This window comes from Dipteris shenzhenensis, chromosome 4, assembly GCF_047967505.1.
Source record: "Dipteris shenzhenensis isolate YYH24624 ecotype China chromosome 4, Dip_SZ_1.0, whole genome shotgun sequence".
Lineage (NCBI taxonomy): Eukaryota > Viridiplantae > Streptophyta > Polypodiopsida > Gleicheniales > Dipteridaceae > Dipteris > Dipteris shenzhenensis.
Genome location: NC_141599.1, coordinates 10,962,108 through 10,982,872, shown reverse-complemented (window position 1 = coordinate 10,982,872; position 20,765 = coordinate 10,962,108). Strand labels below are relative to the sequence as shown.

General features: G+C 41.7%; 1 protein-coding gene across 2 annotated transcripts; it reads right to left on the bottom strand.

Moving 5' to 3' along the window:
* Positions 1-9,294: 9,294 nt before the first annotated feature.
* Positions 9,295-20,013, bottom strand: LOC147902447 (2-oxoisovalerate dehydrogenase subunit alpha 2, mitochondrial-like). Of its 2 annotated transcripts, none has more exons than XM_087373151.1 (9): positions 19,600-20,013; positions 11,351-11,488; positions 11,063-11,194; positions 10,803-10,960; positions 10,601-10,700; positions 10,388-10,499; positions 10,154-10,293; positions 9,882-10,067; positions 9,295-9,762 (listed from the first exon to the last, which is right to left on the bottom strand). In XM_087373151.1, the coding sequence occupies exons 1-9, from the start codon at positions 19,870-19,872 to the stop codon at positions 9,592-9,594; spliced, it is 1,410 nt and encodes a 469-aa protein (XP_087229277.1). In that variant the 5' UTR covers positions 19,873-20,013; the 3' UTR covers positions 9,295-9,591. The 2 variants fall into 2 exon arrangements, with proteins under 2 accessions (XP_087229277.1, XP_087229276.1); XM_087373150.1 differs by having other exon boundaries at positions 9,296-9,762; positions 11,063-11,245.
* Positions 20,014-20,765: the final 752 nt, after the last annotated feature.

Below are 20,765 nucleotides of genomic sequence, written 5' to 3'. Positions count from 1 at the left end.
GTTGATGCTTCTATTTCACCATGAGCTTCCTTTTGAGAACTAGCTGAGGCTAGCTTTCAAGCCAGAACTTGGAAACAAATTCATAGATCCACTACTTGCATCTGCTATCCCGTTGCAATAAGTGAGTGGCCAAACCTTGGAAACAAATTCATAGATCCACTACTCTGCATTCGAACAGGCTAAAGTTTCATCTGCTATCCTATAGTAATAGCAAGTGAGAAGATAGATAACTGATCCATGGCGATGGTGAAAAGTTGAGGTGGTGCCACTCATTGGTGACCTTGGTACCACCAAAGTTGTTAAGTGGTGCCATATAAGACAAATTTGATACAAGACTAACACCTTAGCCATCTTTAAAAATGCCAGTTGGTTAAGGCCTTATGACATGGTGGGAGTTTTGTGGGAAATGGGAACTTTGATGCCAAGGTGGCATGTGGTCCCCCACCTTTTTTTTCCATTTTTTTCCCACCAAACCAAGGATCTCTTGAGCTCAAGGTATTTGTGGGAAAAGGGAATTAGTGAAGCTTTTAAAGGTTGAAAATGACATCTACTCCGCAAAATTTGTAATAGTGTTCTACTCTCAAGTACAACATATTCTGAAGATTGTCTTGCGAGGAGAGTTCTTTGCTCTCAAGTACACTAGGGCTCATCTAGTGCTTCTACATGCCCTTCAACTGTGTGCAATGCCACACACAGTTGAAGGGAGTGTAGAGCCACTCGGGACTCTACATATTCGAGCTAGATTGGTTTTATGATCACATCTTCAATAGGTCATTTACAGTTTGTTTGTCACCCACCTTGCAACGATGTGAGTAACCTCACCATTGCCACAACGTCACTCTCCTTCAACCGTATCTTCCAAGACACAACAAAAATAATCAACTTTGCTTTCTTTAAGGCCTAATTTTATTTAATTGAAAGATTGCTTCAACTTCACTAGGTTTATTGCATAATTGAGATCAAAGTTTGCTTGAACACTATAGAAGTTTGTCAAATGGATAACATTGAGAGATTTCTCCAAACTACCATACGTGGGTCACAAAATGCACTATGCTTCTAAATAAAGGTGATGTTTTACCTGAATACACCAGGCTTTCTTATGTGTACATCAATTAATGAGATAAGGTTTTCTTAAGTGTGTATTAGGGACATACTTAATTATTGCAATTTGCCTCACAAGGATCTCAACAAGGAGAACTCTCTACCTCTACACCAAGCTCAATTCACCCACAATCTACAAAGCAATCCATCTTCACCTTTGTGCAATGCCACATAGTTGAAGGGAATGTAGAGGTGCTTGGGTAGGTTGCCTAAATCTGATTCATCATAGATTCCCATCCAAGCTTACATTCATGAGAGAAGCTCATCTTCATTTGATCTTATTAGCTCATCATCTCATCATATATGAAGAGCATGGACCACAACTCTACAATTTTATTTTAGGTACATTATCTTTACTCTATTGCCTTCATCTCCAAGCTTGCATCAAATCCTTAGGTAATGTCTTGGTATTTTTAGAGATCTTGTCAAGGAGATAGGCATAAAAATTTCAAGGCTTGTGAGTCATGCATAGGGGAGAAAAAGTATGAAATTACTAAATTGCAAAGAGAGTTGTATACAGGTATCCGAATATGTCCTCACTATTTATCCTCCTCATTTGTTTGTCTAAGAATTTTGTGGCTATTCCATCTGATTGTGTTATGTATATGAAGGTATTATGCGAACATAGTGATGGAGAAAGAGACCAAAATGATGGCAACATAGAGAAACATCAATGCGGTGATGCAAAAACAATGTATTCTTCTAGAGGTAGGTAGGAGTGTCTTAAAATTTTTGAATTTATTTATCTATTGGAAAATATGCGGCATGATATCAAATGTTTGGTTCATGTATGAGATTATGTCCCAGGCCTTTGTCTTGAAAATAAGAAAGAGATGTACTTGAGGCATAGATAGGACATGGAGGAATTTACCGAGGCATTAAAAGGAAAAAACCACAATAAGTCACAAAAAGGAAGAGTTGATATTCAGGTGAAGAGAAAAGAAGGCTATGAGGAATGGACAATATGGAGCAAGAGTATTGACATACAATTGGGGTATGTTTTATAAACCGCATTGCATGGGTAATTATTGTTTTTCAATAGATGGTGTATGTTTGTTTTCAAGAAAAGTAATGTGTCTACATGGTTTTGAAAAAATGATTTGGACAAACAAGCCATGCCCAAACCTTGTTGTTATATTTGATGGAAAATGTGAGAAATGTATGTAGACATGTGTAAGGGATTAGTAAAGATTTACAAGAATAATATGAATGGTACATTCAAGCTCACTAAAGAGTTCTTCTTTTCAACAAACCTTGCAAAGTCACAGGTAAGAGGAAAGCCAAGAGCATGGGATGTGGACGTTGTTGTCTTGGACTTACCTACTAGCTTGCAAGTGCTAGGATTTGATAGCTCCATACCAATTTGAAATAGGGTCTCATCCAAGTTTATGGGGATGATTTTATTTTTGATTAATTCCTACATATTCCTTTTTACATGCCATTCTAGACCTTGTGATTAATCATTCATACAAACATCTCTTCTTGAATTGCACACTTAGGACCTTGGTATATAGCTATGGCATGACCTAGTTTTTATGATATTCTGGAAAAGCTCACAAACTTATTGCAAAAAAACTCATTGTAAAGTAAAGCCCCTATGCATAGAAGAGGAGTAAACAATTTTGCAAAGATGTATGAGTTTATATTTTAAATCTATGATTTCTCAGATGTTTTTTATCAACTTTTAAAGAGTGATACCCCTAGGGGCTCATAAGAGGATCTAGAGAGCTTATCAAATCACTATATTTTATAATGAACATGGGCCTCCTCGATGACCACACCTCCCATGAATTTTCTCTCCCCTTTGAGCTCTATAAATCAACTCGAGGTGAGACACAAACAACAAAAGCCATATAGCATCCACCAATCAAGGCCCAAATCCTCCTCCAAAGGATCTTGCATTAGGGATCCCTGGGCAATTGTCTTTCAATTAACTTAGTAGCCTTGATTGTATGCTTTGAAAAAGGGAGAATAGTCATGATTGTTCCTTTTTTTTTCTTCTACATTTAATAGATTTTCTTTTTCTTTGATGGATTCCATGGGCTCAAACTTCACCCTATTGATGTGTTTAATGATAGGTATTTGAATAGTAATATAGACTCTCAGCTCTTACTCTTCTTGGGTCTTATAACAATGGACTTCTTGGTACCTATAACAATGGACTTATGATTATCTAGAAAAACCTTTTCTTCCATTCATTTTAATCTCTCATAATAGGAAAACTCCCTTTGATGTATTGTGAGAAACCAACCCTTGATGTTGGCATGGGCCCCATGCCAGCTATTTCTACCCAAGAGTGACTTTGATTTGACTGATGAGGTCTTTCATGCAATTCCACTTTGGAAAATATCTCTTGGGTATTTAAGTAATTATGAAAAATGGTAAAATTTAAGTGGTTATGACAAATGGTAAGATTTAACTAGAGGCAAAAACTCAAGCAAGCTTGAATGGAGTCTCCAATTTTTAGATCCTACCTCTAATCATGCTATTGGGTGCATTCTCATCCAATGTGGAGAGTACAACATAGACCATCATGTTTGCTTTGCTAGTCGTCTCAATAGTAGCTGATGAAGAAAAGACCCAGAAAACAATCACACCAATTTTGAAGGATGCTTCCTTGCAATGGTGCATTTCATTAAGAAATATAGAGATCATCTTCATGCTAATCACATTATTTTCTATGTTGATTCATCACTAAGTGCTTTTCTACTCAGTGAATAGGCCATGTAGCATGATACAAATTTCTTGATGATTATTGCTATTGATGGATTTATGGTCATTAAAAACGGGAAGCAGCCTTACATGGTCAATCATCTCTCTATAATTGAATCCATTAAGGGTATGGAATTAATCTGAGGACATTGTTGTATTCCTAAATGAAGGATCATCTAAAATAGACCTATCCAAGATAAAAGTGAAAAAACTCATTAAAAAGTACTAGCCTCAACATATTATAATAGAATCCATATATTTGTGTGGAAAACATGTTATTGCAGGATCCCATATATTGGCCTCAACAAATTATAGTAGGATCCATATGTTTCAGATGAAAAAATGATTTATGTAAAGAGGATGAACTCAAATTAATATTGGTTGAATCCCATGAGGTACTAGCATGAGTTCACAAGATATTATAGATTGGAGAAGCTTGAGTAGATACGATTGCAATGTACACGCAATGACAACAAAGCAATTGACAAGGAAGGCATCGTATGATTAGAACTTCAAGTAGGAGAGGGATTTAAGGAAGGTCATTCAATCTTATTTTAGAGTGCTTGCAAAAATATAAAGGAGAACTCAAATAGAATGATCATATCCATTAATTTAAAAGAGATCATAAACCATGGTGAAGTCAAGCTTGATACTCTCAAACCACGGAGACTTTAAAAGTGACAGTCACTAAAACCTTCGTAAAATTTTGAAACCTAGGTCCTATACTCACTATAACCGTTGCATTTTAAAGGCTTTTGCGACTTCTATAGTGACTTAGAATTGAGTCATTAAGAGACTAAAACAAACATTTTAAAGTCAAGTTGCTTAGAGGCTAGAGGAATGTGACTATTGGTGGCTCTAATTAAGTCAAGAACACTAAGGTGACTCTAATTACGTTAAGAACATTAAGGTGACTGTGATTAAGTTAAGAACGTTAAGGTGACTTTGATTAGGTTAAGAACACTAAAGTCACATGTTGGGTATGTGAGAACTCAAACCTTGACCTTACCTTGCAACTTGCCAATTTGATCATCAACCTTACGATTATGTCCTTAAGTCACGCATTGCTAAATCGTACAATTAGCTTCCCTGTAGTGTCATAAGTAAATCTTAGATGGAGATAGAAATTACAAAAACAAGGTAAAAAGATGCAAGAGCTTGGGCTGTGTGGGAGCAATTTCAAGCTATAGAAGGCTTTATAAGATTTAGAAAAGACATCCTATACTTCTCATCCCATGGTGCTTTCATCATGCTTACATGTTCAAGGTCTTCTTCTATGCACCTTGCATATGATTGACAAGTTAACACTTATAAAAGTAAGAATTAGTGTACAAGTGGACTATAATGCAAAGGAATGAGATAAATTTATGGATTGATTGAGGTAAATTTTTCCTCATCTTCAAACAATAGGAAGTAAGAATCTTGAATGCAATTTCATTAAAGAAACATGGATGCAAGACCACCAAAGTAGGTTATCTAAAGAGTTTACATCCTAAAGATTAGATCGACATCAATAATTTTTTTAAAATTATTATAGGTCGATGGATGCCTTGGATCCCAATTGTAGCTCTTCTTTTGGCCCTCATCCACTACTTTTGTATGCTAGACCATTATACCCTGAATGAGATCTACATGATGGGGCTCAGCTTGATATACATGGATGCAATCAACATGATAAGGCTCAGCGTGATATGTTGTTGAAGCTCTTTGATAATCTTATCGACATGCGTGCCTACTCCAATCGATTGTAACACCCATGGGTTGCTTCCTCACTATAGCCTTCCCTTATGACAAGTGGAACCTCAATCACTTGTCACAACATCTGATCCCCCGCATCTTTGTGTGAATTTTTGTAAGTTGTCGTAATGTTTTGATTTTATTTCCTATTTAGTTTTCAATTAGTGCCTTATAAGTTGGGAATTTATAGAAAGTCTCATATTTCTTTCGGAGAAAATAAACCAGTGTGTAGCATAAGAAATCATCCATAAAGCTTAGAAAGTATTGGTAACCTTCAATGGACCTTGTAGGCTCCACAAACTGTTAAAGTGAACCAACTCGATCAATGTTGTTTTCTAGCCAAACATCCTGAACAAGCTTGCTCAGAGCTTTTTTCACTTACCTCCATAGCCTCCAATGCTAGGCACCAGCTAAAGCCACTACAAGCCTTGAATGCAACTTATTTTGGGACTGACAAAAACCCCGCATGGGCATCTCTGATGGCCAGGGGGTGCCCCTTGCAACCCGTGGAAAGGAGCTTCTTTTCCGGTGGTGCCTCTCCACAGAATTCGGGGCGTGTTCAAAAATAGGCAACGATCTTCGCTTTTGTGGATATGCAAGTCCATGGGGACCGGCTCTAAAGGTAGTGAATTCATCTACCATAGTTCTCATGCGTTTACAATGAGGAGACGATGCCATCGAATTGAGTGCCTAATTGTCTCAAAGGAGATGTAATTTACGTCAACAAGATTCGGAGTTGGCTTTTATGATACAATCACGACGAAAGAATTCAATGCGACTATGTTACCGTCTGACTTGAAAGCTTGACATATTGCCATCACCAATTGCTTACCGTGATGAAGTTTTCGATAATTATATACGTGAAGGTCGTCGGTGGAAGATCTTTAACTTTACTCAGTTACGGGTTGATGCTGAAGTGTTAGTTTTTCGTGATTCGAGAATTGGGTTGCGTGGGTTGCGACATCGGTGTGTTGATAGGTCGTCTTCACCTTGTCCCACATTTCTTTCGAAGTAGGGGTCGTTCTCGAAGTGGATGACCCGAGTTGTTGGGTCCATCATAGTCACTCAGTGCTCTTCGAGTTCACACGAGGAGGACCAAAGATGAGCCAGGGCCTACATTTTTGGCACAGATATCTGATAACTTGCGTCCTTCGTGAGTTCAAGGCACGTGGTGACTGCCACCGTACTTTCTTTTTTCCCCGAAGTTTGACGTTTAGAGTGGATTGGACACGAATTCGTACTGTTAAACTTCGATTATAGCATAAGCGTTTACACACAGGCACCCGCCCAAGCGAGAGAAGGGCGTTCACTTACGTGTCTTCCACATGGAGAGGCCTGAGTTGCCGCACAAAAAGGGGGGCGCCCATCGTCGTGGGCAGCCACTACTGCCTGCCCATCGCCCGCCCACAAGTGAAAAAACCTTTGACAGCAAGCTTCGAAGGTGTCACTGAGCCTACATTTTCACATGCTTGGAGGTCTTGTTGCCCTTGCTTTTTCTAGCTTGGGCGGGCACTAGGCAGTGTGTAACTGAAGAACAACTAAAATATCACAACACAACTCGGATTGCAATCTGGATGATCGAGATAATGTGGGTATGAAATATCCCATTTTATTCCAAGAAGAGATTGCACTATGCTTATTGCCCAGCTGACATCAAACTACCTTGAACGTCAGCAGGATCGTCGCGGCCACCCACCTAACCTTGGTCTTGATCATCGATGTCAAAGTTAGGTGGGACTTTTTGCACGTGAAGCTGGAGATTACTAATGTACAAAGGGCAGCCCATAGATTTGTGAGGAAATGGACAATGAAAACCATTTTAGAGAGGAAAGCTCTTGGTCAATACAAGGCCTAAGAGATGTGAATTGTGGAAAGCTTATCCAGAAATGAGTGACATCATTTGATTTGAACCTGGTTCAACCAAGGTGTGTCCAATTGGTGGAACTCTATGTAGCGAAGTTTTAAGATGAAAAAGATTCATTACAAAAGCAAGAGCCTTTGTTGCAAAATGACTCTTATCTGGGTTCTACTGCTATGGCCTATTAAAACACCGTGAGTCCCTAAGATTAAGTAAGAGAGGATTTATCAAACTCTGGGGGGGATCTATGGGACCTGAACAACAAAGTTTAGAAATTATGGAAGATCATCACCAGTGCACTTAGCTGAATGGGGACTAGGCATCCCAGTTAGATTCATGAATCTCAGCAAGAAAACGAGAAAAATTTACAATTGCACATGGTGCAAGTAGTTCAAATAGCAGCCAATAGGATCACCTCACTTGTTGAATGCTGCGGCAAAGGTGGACAGATCCACACAGTTGGGGTATATTGTTGTCTTGCTCGTGGGATGTGGCGACTCAGTCATTGGTTGGGCAAGGGCAACAAAACAGGTTCGAACAAACCAATTTTGCAAATAGCAAAATGGGATGAAGCATTGATGTTGGTTTAGATGGTTTCAGATTTTCTGGAACATGATATTTCTAAAAGGTCTTATGTCTCCTATGGCTCATACATAGTTCATACAGCAGTAAGGAGAGGGGACAGAGCAGCTAGGATTGGTATTAATGGGGGGGACTAGGACGAGATGTCTCATAAGAAGGGAGGACCTCGCTCTCCTCTTTAAAGACTGCTATTCCTTTAGGAAAGCACGGGATCCTGCAAAACATCGCATTGGCATGTTACCCTAATTATATCAATGTATTATCGTAGTGGATTCGGTTACCAAATCATGGAAATTGGAATCTTTCCACCATCCACTGTGAAACCCCAAGCTGGAAGGAAATGCTTGTGCTCTGAATTCTGAACAGTTGGATTGTTGGTAGATAACATTGGTGAAATGTTATAGGTAAGAAGTCCATGTCAGAGGAGACACTGAACCAGCTTAGTATTTACATGAAGATAGATATTTACCTCGCATATGACAACCTCAAGGGTGCCAAAGAACTGTCATATCTTCTTTATGGTATCAGTGATGTCATATTGCCTCCTAAACAACTAGGACCAACCACAACCACAGCCACAACCAACAAGTTGTATTTGTTCATGATGGCGAACAAGGACATTTTATGTTACACTCCACTGTGGTAACATGGTTTTCCTTGGATGGTTCTCATTTTGCATGTGAAATCCAAGTTTCAACCTTGTGAGTGGTTATACCGTCTCAGGGGACTTTATGTAAATATTTGCTGCTTCACTAATTGTATCCTTCCATTCTATCTCTCCAAAAAAAGAGAAATGGGTGCAGAGAATGATAAATCACCTGTCTTCTGTTTTGTTTTCTGGTGTCTGTTTTTCTACAAAAGGAGGCATTTTAATTTTATGATGCCCCCTTCCCCTGCCTGTCCCCCACAAAAGCTGCACATTGCTTCAAGTTTGACTACATTCAGACATATAAAAGTTGCTCTTTTTGGAATTCTAAGGACCCATTATTAGCTGTTCTCAATTCTGGCTTTTAAACCAATCCTCCATTGGTCCATACTTTTGTCATAGCCTAAAAGTGCATTAACATCATACGTCTGTATAAGGGAAGGTAGCGATTCACCACCTACATCAAGCCAACCTTAAAAAGACCTAGATCTCCAAGAGGACTACATGGCTAACCTTGAAAGGGCTACTCTGCCTCATACAAAGAGAATGCATCCCATATAACATAGTCTTTATGATGCACTTGACATGCAATCTATGAATTCTTTTACAAAGTTGTAAATTTCAACGATATTGCCAGAAAGACCATTAAATGAATGAAAAAGGGAGTCCTTTGCACAGCCTGGATGGTGAAAATCCTTTGGTTCATAATCGTGAATCACAGTCACAAGCTATAATTCGATTCCAGTAATGTCATACAGGCTGATTCCCCAATGTGGACAGCCTTGCAGCATCACCTGGGGTCACCTGAAGGTGATGCAGCCTATACATGTTGAATGCTGTATGTACAATTTTTCTCGTCACCGATGAAGATACACTTTTTGTAATCCTTGGTTTTCAAACTTAAGATACAATCCATCACTTTGGTGGCATATGTTCTGCCTGTATATACAATGAATTAATTCAGTGGAATGTCAGCTGGGTAGTCGTTTGGGTATTTGTTTACAATATCATGAATCTGTCTCTCCTGCTCTCTCAAATTTTCAGGCACGGAATCGTATACATCTGTGAAAAGATCAGCTAAACCAGGCTTCTTCCTCAGCTCAGCACTCTGCAGAGCTGTCATTATCTGCAATTAACATGCATAGCTGTTAGAAAAGCATTTATTGCTCACAGTAAACTCCAACATGAAGTTTGCCATTGAGGGATCAAAGCTGAGGATTTCAAGCCTCTGCTCATTGGCCATACCTCTCCTCTAATACTTGTCCGTAGATTCTGCTCTTCCTCGACACTCCACCAACCATTATTCTGAAGCCATGTTCTAAACCGCACGATTGGATCACGCTTAATCTTCCAGTGTTCTATCTCCTCCTTACTGCGATATTTTGATGAATCATCTGAAGTGGAGTGATGACCAACCCGATATGTGAGTGCCTGCATGATCCCCAGAGATGATTAGAGGACCCAGGTGAAAGGACAATTTGTCAAGGTGCTTAACAATCAGCAGAAGTCATCCTTGCCTCAATGAGGATGGGTCTATTCTCTTCCACTGCCATTTCACGAGCAGTCTTGATAGCCGAGTAAACAGCCAAGGCATCATTCCCATCCACACGAAGACTACGTATGCCATAACCTTGACCCCTTACAACCACTCCATCACCTGCACATTTCAAGTGCTTAAACTTAAAGCAAAGGGTCGGGCACTAATTAATATGCTGTATAAAACTCACTGAAACATGAACAACAGTAGTTACTTCTAAATTGCTCCGAAGTTGGTGTGCTTATGGCCCATCCATTATTTCGGCATATAAGTAACAATGGCACCTCTAGAACGGCTGCAAAGTTCATAGCAGCATGAAAATCACCCTGCATCATTGCAGAATTTAGCGAATGTGTCCTAACCAGTTAACACAAAGGTCCAGTACACTCTAATCTTCTTCACATTGTCTCTGATAGCATCTGCATACCTCACTAGACCCTCCATCACCAAAATACGTGACTGCACAAGAATTTTCTTTGTTCATCTTCAAAGAGTATGCAGCACCTACAGCTTGGGGGATCTGTGTCCTACATGATTACCCATCTTCGTTATCATTAAGGACTTAGTTGTGATCAACTGGTATAAATTCCAATTACACGGAATTGAAGATTGTTCAAGCAGCATCTTACGCAATAGGAGACGAAACTGTAAAAAATTTCAGATCCTTGGAGCCATAATGAGCAGGCATCTGTCGACCCCTTCCGAGATCAGCATCATTTCCAAAGCACTGATTTGCAAATTGCTGTAGGGTGAATCCACGCCACATTAGCACGCCTGGCTCTCGGTACTGCACTTGCCAGGCACAGATATTAGCTCACACAGACATTCATTGCAGAATCCACCATGACCTATGGTAAAGGGTATGTCAGGACGATTTGAAAGTCTATACCTGAGAAAATACCACATCACTTGGAGATAGAGCTGCTGCAGAAGCAATATTTATGGCCTCTTCACCTATAGTAGTGACGTAAAAAGAAATTCTCCCTTGCCTTTGCGCCTCATAAAAAATAGTGTCCATTATCTGCAGGGACACCATTTTGTTGTACATCTCCAAGCAGAGTTGTCGGTCAAACTGCAGTCAATGCAGATTATTATAGATGAAACTTTCCATGTGTAACTTGAAAAATCATTTTCTTCATGCTCAAAACGAATTGCAGATACCATCTCCATACCTCACCTCAGCTACATGTGAAGGGTCGATAAGCTGGCCATTTTCATATAGCAGCCGAAAACAGGGGATTGCCTCATCCAGAGCCTCAGGAATAAAGGTCATGTTACTTGAATACCGCACTTTTAAACCGGGGAAGTCAAACATCTGTGCAGAATCATATGAAATTTGAAGTCTCAATGATGGCATTCTAGTGAGGGAAGTCCTTATGCTTGTAAGATGAAAATAAATCTTACATGCAGAAAACAGTTTTAGAGTCTGAATAACATAGACTGACTGACTTCACATAAAATCACGTTTACTGTGTCCCATGGCATAACTAAGAACAAAGTCACTATGTAGAGCCTCATACAGCAATCACGAGATAGACTGAAAGTAAATCGTCTCTAATCTGCATTCGGTATTAGTCTGTTAGATTTGCTACTTGTGAAGCAGTGTGGCTGGGGAGGATTTTATGGCACATGGGAGTGCAAGAGGATGAGGCAACTGTGCTGAGGTGCAACAATCAAAGTTGCACGGCCATTGCTAAAAATCCAATGTTTCATGCACGCACAAAACATATAGAGATTCAGTATCATTATGTGCGTGATTTGATCGAGGACGGGATAGTGGAATTGGTCTACTGTCCAACAGAGCAAAATGGAGCAGATATCTTCTCCAAGGCACTCGGGAAGGATCAGCTTCAAGGTCATCTTCAGAGACTCGGCATTGGGCCGAGAAGGTAGTTCACCTAGGGGTGGACATTGAGGGGGGGTGTTAGATATGCTCAATGCCCCACCCTCCTGGTAACCACCAGTGGTCCAAGGTGCTTAAGTTGTAAGGCCCCCATATGAGGAGAAGCCATGTGTGAGCCTGGGACACTGGATGGTGGATCCTGACTTGCATGTCAGATGAGGTCTATCAATGAGATTGTTGATGGTAGAAAGGTGATTGTGTAGGAGCCCCTTGCTTTTGCTGGGGTCTGGGGGCCCAGCTAGCCCCCCTGGTGGGGGTTTGGGGGCAAGATCTCCCGAGGCGATGGTATAGGAAATATTCCTTGAATATTCCATGGACGACTAGTCAGTTCCACCGACTAGGTTGACTGGTCGGCTTCACCGACTAGGTTGACTGGTCGGTTCCACTGACTACGTTGATCCGACTACCGCACTCATAGCTATAAAGAGGAGACCTCCCCAGTCCAATGTACTAGATCAGATCTTCCAGCTAGTAGCTCTTCACCTAGTATCTGTCTAGATCGCCATCTAAGCTCCACTGTGGGAGCGCACGGGTGGACAGAGCCAACATCTGTACTACATCAATATTGAAGGAAAATTTTGTTCATCTCCAGTTTGTTGTGTACTCTCTATTCTTCGTTCAGTTTCTGTTCCGTTGCGCCGTGTAATTTAACATGGTATTAGAGCCCAGGTGACTCTAAGGATCGAAGAGTAGAAGAGAGGCGAGGGCTTCAACAGCATACGGAGTGATGGCAATAGGAAGCGGCTCGAGTTTAGCAGCTACAACTGCACCAGCTGTACCAACAATCCAAGCGTTGAGGATTCGCCTTCCAGCCTTCACTGAAGGCAAGCTAGATGGTACAAACTACACTTTGTGGAAGTTTAAAATTACTACTATTTTGGATTCATATGAGCTTCTGGAGACAATACTGGGGACTGACCCAGAATCACAAGGAACCCCCGACCCAGCAAATCCGGGGAGTACGATACCTCCTAATGCCGCCTTCTACGAGCTTGGAAATGCAAGAACACAGATGCTCTATGTGCCCTGATTACAAGTACTACTGATAAGTGTTTTGACCTTGATTCAGCATACATCTAAGGCAACTGTGGCCTGGAACATATTGAAGACTCAATATGAGACGTGGAATTAGACAAGGATCCAGAACTTGGAGAATCAGTTCGCAGCTGAGAAGTTTAATGAAGAAGAGACGGCAGAGGCATTTATAACCCGAATCAAAAATCTGCTTGACCAGATGGCTGATGCTGGGATACAAAAGACTAGCGAAGAGCTAGCTCGGCGGTGTCTCCGGATATGTCCACCAAGGTTTGATGGACAAGTAACATCGCTTAACACTCAGGTGAGACCCCAACCATTGTCATTTGAGGAGTTCTGTGCTTTACTTATGGAGGAGGAATTGAGGCTTAAAGCTCGAGATGCAGGCGGCAATGGGGATGCTGCGTTCTTTGCCACTGCGAAAGGCAAAGGTGGTTCCTCTACCAAAGGTGAGTCCTCTACTAGTGGTGACAAAAAGGAGAAGGGTGGCAAGAAGAAGTTTTAGGGAGAATGCTTCTACTGCAAGAAGAAGGGCCATGTGATTGTAGATTGCCGGGTCAAGAAAGCAAATGAAAAGAATGGTACCCTGAAGAGGACAGATAAGGGGAAAGAGTCAGCTAACACAACGGAAGCAGAGTTGGATCTATTTCTGGCCAGTGAGGAAGAGTGTTCCTCAGTTCAAGAAGCGTCAACCACTGATTCATGGATGTTGGATAGTGGTGCCTCCCGTCACATGACCTGCAAGAAGGGTCTATATTGTTCCATGCAGCCTCTATAGGAACCCATCACCGTGACGGTTGAAAATAACGCAAAATGCCCTGTTGAGGGTACAGGTACGGTTTCATTCGTTTCTATAAATGGAGATGTTAAGAAACTATCTAATGTGCTAGCAGTATGTTCCACAAATCAAGAGAAATCTACTATCAGTTGCTTCTATAACTGACCTTGACCATGAAGTGAGGTTCAATAAGACAGGAGCAAAAATTCTGGATAATGCAGGCAATCTTGTTGGCACAGGAGTAAGGAGGAACAATTTGTATGAGCTAAGTGCTCTTACAGACATCGCTGGAGTGGGCACAAGCAGATTGGCACGAAAGATTCGACCACATCGGATTTGCAGTGCTGAAGGAGATGCAGAAGCAAGGTATGGTTGCTCACTTACCTGCAGTAGCAGAAATCAAAGAACCATGTGAAGCTTGCATGATGGACAAGCAACAGAGAAAGGCATTCCCACAAGAAAGCAAGAATAGAGCAAACGCTCCTCTAGAGTTGGTGCATGTTGACTTTTGCGGTAAGATGCCTACACAGGCCTTGGGGGGATCTTCCTATTTTCTATTGATTGTTGATGACTATAATAGGAAGATGTGGGTATACTTTCTTCGCGAAAAGGCTCAAGCTTTTGGTAAATTTAAAGAATGGCTACAACTTGTTGAAAATGAAACAGGGAGAAAAGTGAAGAAAATCATATCGGATGGTCGTGGTGAGTTTGTTTCTATAGAGTTTGGAGATTTTTGCAAGAGCAAAGGGATCAAGCGACAAACGGCGACACTACATATGCCTCAGCGAAATTCGGTTGTTGAACACCGAATGTGGACCACCGTGGAGATGGGGAGGTGTATGTTGAAAGGTGCTGGACTGCCAAACCACTTTTAGGCTGAGGCTGTTAATACTGCGGTTTACATCCTTAATCGCAAGGTAAAACACCACATGAGGCTTACAGCGGTAAGAAGCCATTTGTCTCCCACTTCAAAACGTTTGAGTGTGAATGCTATGCGCATGTACCGGACAAAGAGAGAAACAAGCTACAACCAAAAAGCACCAAATGTATCTTCTTAGGCTATTGTGATGAGAAGAAAGCCTATAAGTTGTATGACCAAGAGGCAAAGAAGATCATAGCGAGCCGCGATGTGGTGTTCAGGGAGCAGCCACATGCAATGGAGGCAGAGAAGAGCTCTTCCACTTTATCATCAAGCGAAGAGGTAATTTACTATGGACCTGTCCCGGGAGCTATAAAGGAGGAGGAAATATTAGATGATGAAGGTATAAGTCACCAACCTGTTGTTACACCACCGGAAAAGCCATTGCCGCGATGGGTAAGGCAGCTCTATGACCATGATAACCAGATGCCTATGTCTGTTGAGCAGCATGCAAATGGACCAAGGCGGTCTCAGAGAATCGAGGAGCAAAGGAGGAATTCTGCTCACATAGTCAATATGGTCTTGATGGTTGAGATTATTGCAGAAGTAAAGGAGCCTGTAAGTTTGGAGGAAGCACTTGCAGACCGAGATTGGAAAAACGCTATGCAAGTAGAATATGACAGCATCATGAAGAATGAAACTTGGGAGCTGGTAGATCGACGACCTAACAGCACCAAGTGGGTTTGGAAGGTAAAGTATAAGGCCGATGGGACTTTGGAAAAGTACAAAGCCAGATTGGTTGCACAAGGATTTTCGTAGGTAGAAGGGTTTGATTTTCAGGAATCTTTCGCTCCGACTGCCAGAATGACCACTATTCGCACAGTACTATCGGTGGCTGCTCATAAAAAGTGGCCAGTTTATCAAATGGATGTTAAATCAGCATTCTCGAATGGTGACCTCAAGGAGGAGGTGTACGTGGCTCAGCCACCTGGGTTTGAGGCCCCCCATTCTGAGAACAAGGTATGCAAGCTGAAGAAGGCTCTGTATGGGCTGAAACAAGCCCCAAGAGCATGGTACCAATGGATAGACAAATTCTTTAGACAAATTCTTTCATAAATTAAACTTCAAAAGATGTGTCTCAGATGCTAACTTGTATGTGTACACGAAAGGTGAAAAATCTGCTATTATTATTCTATATGTGGATGATCTCCTTATTACAGGTGACTATGAAGACATGATCTAGCAGACTAGAAAGGCGTTGAGCACAGAGTTTGAGATGACAGACTTAGGCTTGATGCACTACTCTTTGGGGATTGAAGTTTGGCAAGAGCCAGGCAAGATCTTCATCTCGAAATATGCAAGGGAGATCTTGAAGGCATTTGGTATGTCCAAGTGCAAGGAGATAGCTACACCTATGAAGATAAATGTGAGTCTGTCTATGGAGGATGCCTCACCACCAGCAGACATCAGGAGGTACAGGAAGTTGGTTGGCAGTCTCATCTATCTGTGCAACACCAGACCGGACATCAGTGTTGCTGTTAGCGTTTTGAGCAGGTTCTCCAATAAGCCCCGAGAGAATCATTGGAATGCAGGGATGCGGGTGCTCAGGTATGTGAAGGGCACTCTTGATTATGGCATCACCTATGGTACGGGCACTTCCTTGGCTGGTCATTGTGACTTAGATTGGGCTGAAGATCTTAATTCCAGGAAATCAGTTTCTAGATATTGTTTCTCTTTAGGTTCAGGTATCTTCTCTTGGATCAATAAGAAACAACCAACAGTGGCATTGTCTTCTATCGAGCCTGAGTACAAGGCAACATGTTTTTCTGCTTGTGAAGCAGTGTGGCTGAGGAGGATCTGGATCTTATGGCACATGGGAGTGCAAGAGGATGAGGCAACTATGCTGAGGTGCAACAATCAAAGTTGCATGGCCATTGCTAAAAATCCACTGTTTCATGCGCGCACAAAACATATAGAGATTTAGTATCACTATGTGCGTGATTTGATTGGGATTGTGGAATTGGTCTACTGTTCGACAGAGCAAAATGGAGCAGATATCTTCACCAAGGCACTCGGGAAGGATCAGCTTCAGGGTCATCTTCAGAGACTCGGCATTGGGCCGAGAAGGTAGTTCACCTATGGGTGGACATTGAGGGGGGGTGTTAGATATGCTCAATGCCCCACCCTCCTGGTAACCACCAAGGTGCTCAAGTTGTAAAGCCCCCATATGAGGAGAAGCCATGTGTGAGCCCGGGACATTGGATGCATCCTGACTTGCATGTCAGATGAGGTCTATCAATGAGACCGTTGATGGTAGAAAGGTGATTGTGTGGGAGCCCCTTGCTCTTGCTGGGGTCTGGGGGGTCCCAGGGAGACAGCGGCCCCCCTGATAGGGGTTCGGGGGCGAGAGCCCCTGAGGCGACGGTATAGGAAATATTCCTTGAATATTCCATGGACGACTAGTCGGTTCCAACGACTAGGTTGATTGGTCGGCTTCACCAACTAGGTTGATTGGTCGGCTCCACCGACTATGTTGAACCGACTACCGCCCTCATAGCTATAAAGAGGCGACCTCCCCAGTCCATTGTACCAGATCAGATCTTCCAGCAGAGATCTTCTAGCTAGTTGCGCTTCACCTAGTATCTGTCTAGATCGCCATCTAAGCTCCACTATGGGAGCGCACGGATGGACAGACCCATCATTTGTACTACATCAGTACTGAAGGAAAATTTTGTTCATCTCTAGTTTGCTGTGTACTCTCTATTCTTTGTTCAGTTTCTGTTCCGCTGCGCCGTGTAATTTAACATAGTCTTAAATGTTTATTGCCCTAATACCTCTGGTTAATTATGATGTCATTCTAGAATTGGTGTACTTACCTACGACGCTCCTCGGTTGTGAAGCTCAAGCTCTCTATATATAATATCATAATATGCCTTCATAAGACTAGAATACAACCAATCTTACAAATTAGATGTTTTTGAAAAATGAACAAAAGAACAATGCACGAAAGAACGAAGAGAGAGAGAGAGAGAGAGAGAGAGAGAGAGAGAGAGAGAGAGTGTGTGTGTGTCTTTTGTCTAATCTGCATTGGAATATATATATCTAGATGTCCATAAATGTGCATCTAGATATATATATTCCAATATCTGCATTGGAATATATATATATATATATATTTAGATGGACAAAATTGCCATAGTATAAACATATGCTATCAGACATACACATCCATGCACCCACAAACACTTGAGCATTCATCTATGTTAAGGTCCTCGTACTGAATTTCTGTCAACACTCCAGAGGTAAAGGGCAAACTCAGCTTTGACAAAGGCCAGCACTGAAGGAGAAAGCTAATCACAAAGTAGTCCACAGTCTCTTCATCCAAGCTACGACTGCCTGTGAAGACAAAAGTATTTCATCTTAGTCCCTCCCAACCGAGCAGCTAAATTAAAAAGAAGCTGATACGGCAATCCACTGCTACATCGTTAACTTCAGCATCTCTGGTGGATCATGATGCACTGAGAACTGAGTGAGACCTGAGTTTTACCTAGCCTAGGAAAGATTATAGCCTAATCTAATATGCTGCAAAGACTTCTAGAAACAATTTTCAGAATTCCCCCACAACATTCAAGCTTCAAGAAACACAAAATTTTGTGTGTCAATCCCAGGGTTCCATGTCAAAAACTCTTTGTTCAGGCGACCTTTGATTATCCTGAATGCGTGACGAATTATTGCAGCCCCATTCAGCGTCAAAACTTGGAAAACAGAGAGGACTTTCTTGACGATGGAAGATCTCCTTCGCCTTTCATTTGAAGCTCCAAACAAAAGATACCAGTATCTCATCTTGCTTGATCTCCTTTCAAACAGGAGCCCAACATCATATAAGAACCAAATCCTACGAAGGTTTACTTCCTTGCAGCAGAAGGTGGTAGTAACATCCAGAAATTCAGAATCTGCATATCTACTGAAACAACAGCGCACTCCTGTAATATTTTAAAATTATGTTGCTACAAGTCTATGCATAAACTTGCTTAAGGGGACTACCAAAAATTGAAATAGGTGAAAAGACAACTGGATTGGATTGCATGGGTTACGTGTCAAATAGATTATATTTTGGAAAAGGTTCGCAGCAATTCACGAAATTGCGTTACGCAGCAATTGAACTAAGCCGCTGTAGATTGTGTGTACTAATGCATGCAAAAACATAATTCGAATCTCTCCTGCAAGCGATTGTGTGCAATACGTACTGGTTGCAAATTCACGATAGTCCTCGATAGTTCTTGATTATACTCACGTATTGTTGGTCCATTAATGCACTTAGGAGCCTATATTCTTCAATGGAAGAGATACAAAGCACTCCCTCTTTTGTTACCCGCACAAAATCCACAAACTTCTACGACTGCTTTTCGTTGGCTTAGTTGTGAAGAGCAGAGACACGGAAGAAACGATGTCTCAAGTTATCCTTGACTGAATAATATGCAGACTTGCTGTATGTGGCGCATCACACAGCCTCAGACACCCACGTGTATGCCCCAAGGAGAGGGCAATCAGACCAGATTCCGTCGTATATGACGGTCCACGGCAAAAAACCACGCAATCTTTAACAGCCTCTCAAAATTTGGGTGCCCGTTGGTCTTTACTTTCGAACGGGGTTCCTTTAAAGAAAGAAGGACGATCAAAACGGGTCCAAAGTACAAGAATTCTTCCACTCAAAGGTGTTGAACTCCTAAGTTTTGTGCTTTGATCGTAGCATCAAGGCAAGAAACCATAACCGCACCAAAGTTCTCAGATTTACTGCTTCATTATAAGCCACAAGCTCAAGCATTGCATACAATTCGTCGATGAGCTTACCTCGTCTTCTGCACTAGAAGCCTTTTCTGCCTCTGAGCTGCTGAAGCGTTTAGGTAGATCGAAGCGCCCGCGCAGGGGTCCAAGGCAAGTCCCAAGATAGTATGAAACTTGTGTGTCGGCCGAGCGAACAGAGCTAATCTCGTGAGCTTTGGCGGTAAGCACAGCAATGTTTTCCTGAAGATGGGAATTGAGGCCTACGGCAGTGCCAAGGATTCTCATTGCTTTGCGAGTAGAGTCGAATTTGCGAAGACTTGAAAGATAGTGTGCAGCCATCGTCAGAGGAAACTGCGAGGCGATAAAGCATTCAGAAGGAAAGCTGAGGTGATGGTGAAGGAATCTGTGGAGTTGGGTGGTGTTTGCTGTGTTGTGATTGCCATAAACATGGTGCTTTTGCGAATTGGAACTGTGGACAGTAAAAGCAAAGTGATGGAATCTAAGACGGAATCAATTGAATCTAATTAGAACCTACGTGGGATGATCAAGTGCGGATTGACATCAAACAGAGACGTACACGATCACAGATGCTGTCATCTCACTATCAGCCCGCCACCTGGCATCCGATCGTTCCGCCATGTGGCTTGCCTTTGTCTTATCCCATATGCTTGATCCACCATCTTGGCTTCGCCAGATGCCCCCACCGAACATATGTCGCATCCAGACTCTAGAATCTCGCTGTCGGAATTGTGCAAGTGCTCACATGCCACTCAAAAGCTATTGATGACACAAGCGAATTCCGACTGATATGTGAGCATGGGGTACGCTTGAACATAATTGATCCTGCAAGCTTACAACGAATAAAACACATTGAGAGTGCCATCCAAAAGTGCACTGTTTTAATGGTCGTGATGTCTCTATGGATGGAATGCTGATATGCAAGAGAACAAATTTGATGCTTTAAGCTACAACGAAAGAAAATAATTGAGACTCTTGTGAAGTGTTGTAGATAACCATGATGGAGGGAGATAGATAGGATGCACACCAATGACAAAGGGGAAGAGAGAGAGAGAGAGAGAGAGAGAGAGAGAGAGAGAGAGAGATGATCATCATTGATCATTTGTCGTTTATCACAATTTGGATATATTTTTCTTTTACAAAAAGGACTTTTGTCATACACGAAAAATTACATACATATATCTTTGGTGCCTTCTCCAAGTCGCCTCGGCTAA